General features: G+C 41.3%; 1 protein-coding gene across 1 annotated transcript in view; it reads right to left on the bottom strand.

Annotated features, from left to right (window-relative positions):
- The window catches only part of LOC123962235 (myosin heavy chain, fast skeletal muscle-like), an 11,641-nt gene that overhangs the window by 6,538 nt on the left and 2,183 nt on the right, over window positions 1-2,920 (bottom strand). The window contains exons 11-13 of the mRNA XM_046038264.1: window positions 1,817-1,920; window positions 1,557-1,695; window positions 1,312-1,430 (exon numbers count right to left, since the gene is read on the bottom strand). Of these exons, the coding sequence (XP_045894220.1) occupies window positions 1,312-1,430; window positions 1,557-1,695; window positions 1,817-1,920 (362 nt within the window). The remainder of the gene's footprint in view (window positions 1-1,311; window positions 1,431-1,556; window positions 1,696-1,816; window positions 1,921-2,920) is intronic.

Below are 2,920 nucleotides of genomic sequence, written 5' to 3'. Positions count from 1 at the left end.
CATCTGGTTGATGCGGATGACCATCCACAAGAACATCCTCTCATAGATAGACTTGGCCAGGGCAGGCACTGAGTTCATCACCTGAAAACAAGGATGTGATTTGTCACTCAACAATTTTGGCAATTGCTGGATTACTAGTATTCTGAACTTTTTCAAATGAGGTTAATGTGTTTCCACATTAACATTCCACATTTAACTTGCACAATGCATTCCGTGTTACAAACCTAAGAGGGACTAAACTTCACATAGACATGTGGGCCTACTCTGGGCTAGACCGGTAATCTGGCACACCGGTCATTTGCCCAGTGGGCCGACGCATCTTTCGGGCCTTTATTTATTTATTTTTTAATGGGCAAATAAAAACGCCACAATAACCGATATGTTTGATTCTGGGATTGCAGCATCTTCAACATGCTGTAGGCTGCTGACATTGTGCAGATACAGGCACTTGAAGGAGGAAAGGACAGCCATGGGCACTGCCGAGCATAGAAGGAGGCGATTGTAGGTTAAGTGGTATGCATGGAGTAGCTTTACAGGGACTTGTATCGAGGGAGCAGGGAGGTAGGGTGTGTGCCATACCATAATGACGATGATGATTACTTCAATTAAGTAATCATCCTCGTCGGGCCTACGCTGCTCTGAGTGACCTAGGTCCATATGTATCATGATACAATTATCAAGATTATTAGGCCAAGGGTCCCCTTGATAAACATGTGACTGTACAATGTGGTCTATTATATAACACCTGTAGCATACTGTGCTAAAATGAATAAATGCTTATGTAATAAGAACAACATTTTTAACAAAGTTGTTCAATCTTATTTTAAGTGCTTCATGCATCAATTGAATAAACAGCTATTTGCTCATTCCCACTATATTATTGTTGAAACTGTACAGCGTTCCAACAATTCCAACAATTCTAGACCTAATAATAATTTGAAATGACACTGTGACTTGCAGTGTTTTTTTTTCTTTTACAATTACTTGTACTTCTACTTGAGTATGAGTTGTGTACCCTATGGCCACATCTGAGTCAGTAAAATCCTATAGAGTGTACAGAACCATTTGCGCTGGTACACTTATCCACAGCACTTACTACACAATTTTATAGTGGTTTGGGGGAATATTACAGTAGGACTGCAATAGTCTAGTTTAGGACTGCACTGTTGGTGTATTGGTGATGGGTGGCTGATCGATTGTGGTGGGCCACCTAGGCCAAAAATGCCTGGGCTGTTTTTTTGTCCCTATCCAGCCCTGTATGTCCAACATGTAAATTATAACAAAAAAATCGTGCCAGTATATGTTAATTACCTGAGGTACAGTCTGTCCCTTGGTGACAAACTCATTTCCGACCTTCACTCTGGGATAGCACAGAGCCTTCAGCATGTCAGCGGAGTTCAGACCCAGTAAGTAAGCAACCTTGTCAGCATCTGAAAATAGTGATTTATAGTTAATACGTACAGTATGTGATTAACCATCAACAGACACCAGTCGGTGAAGAACTTTACCACTGCTGTTCCCAAACAATTCAATTTGAGCTGACATTAAATACTCACCCTCTGTGCCATCAGGCTCAGCCTGCTCCTCACGCTGCTTCTGCTTGAACTTCATGTTGCCATGGTGAAGCACAGCACCAGTCATCTTGTAGATGCTCATCTTCTCTTCATTAGTGAAGCCCAGGATATCAATAGCGTTCTGTGTTCAGAGGAGGTGTCCACATAAAACACAATGACTTTAGAAAAATACATTTAAAAGAGCAGTTCTAATGTTGCATTTAATGCACAAAGTATATTTAAATGTTTTGAAGGTCACTCACATCAGTGGCTTCCAGCTCAACTTTGTCATCAATGCTGGCCACAGTGATCTGACCCTGGCTGCACATGGGGAAGTCGTAGGGGTTGGTTGTGAGGAGTGACAAATCTGAAAACAAACAAAAGATAGATTTATTTTATATGAAAACTGTAAGTAGGTTTATCACTGTGCAACAACTTAGTCTGTTTACCAATCAGCTCGGGTTTGTGGTTGGTCATCATCTGGTAGAAGATGTGGTAGCCTCTTTCATCAGGAAGCTGGAATGTCACTCTAGACTTCTCCAGCAGATCTACAAATATTGTTCATAAGTCACAGCCTGGCCCATTCTCAAATGCAGTCATTTGTGTGTACTATGAGGATTGTTACTTACATGTCTCAATATCAGCACTAGCCAGTTTGCCAGTTGTGCCGAAATGGATTCTGATGAATTTACCCTGTTTGGAACAAAGGCATTTTTAACATCCCTCCACACAGGGAATCTGTAACAACACCTCTCATGTGTAGAAATCCCTCCATACTTACAAAACGAGAAGAGTTGTCATTCCTCACAGTTTTGGCGTTACCATAGGCCTCCAGCAGGGGATTGGCAGCAATAATCTGATCCTCCAGTGACCCCTAGAATCAAAGTTTAGAAGCAACATCAGAAAATTACAATATCTTCCCCCTGGTCAAATATTCTGTGCTTACAGAACATTGATTTGTAATTGTCCTACAGTAATCTACTCCACCTTTGATGTGTCCTTCTTCTTGTCTCCACCAACTGAGATTGTTGCAAAGTACTGGATGACACGCTTGGTGTTCACAGTCTTTCCAGCTCCAGATTCTCCACTAGGTATACACACAGACTTATGAGAATTTAATCAAGATATTTGACAATGTTAAACAAAGTCAACAAATGAGAAACTTACGTGATCAAGACAGACTGGTTCTCTCTATCTGTTAATGGGAAAACAAAGGAATTAACTGTGGTTTGCTGCAACAGTACCCTCACACTGACATACTCTACATTTGTATGGTAAAGACTTACCAGTAAGCATGAACTGAAAAGCGTTGTCAGAGACTGAGAAGATGTGGGGTGGAGCCTCCATACGCTTCTTGCCTCTATAGG

This window comes from Micropterus dolomieu, linkage group LG22 (assembly GCF_021292245.1).
Source record: "Micropterus dolomieu isolate WLL.071019.BEF.003 ecotype Adirondacks linkage group LG22, ASM2129224v1, whole genome shotgun sequence".
In the NCBI taxonomy this organism is placed as follows: domain Eukaryota; kingdom Metazoa; phylum Chordata; class Actinopteri; order Centrarchiformes; family Centrarchidae; genus Micropterus; species Micropterus dolomieu.
Note: the sequence above shows the minus strand (reverse complement) of the source record. Positions and strands in the feature narration are given on the sequence as shown.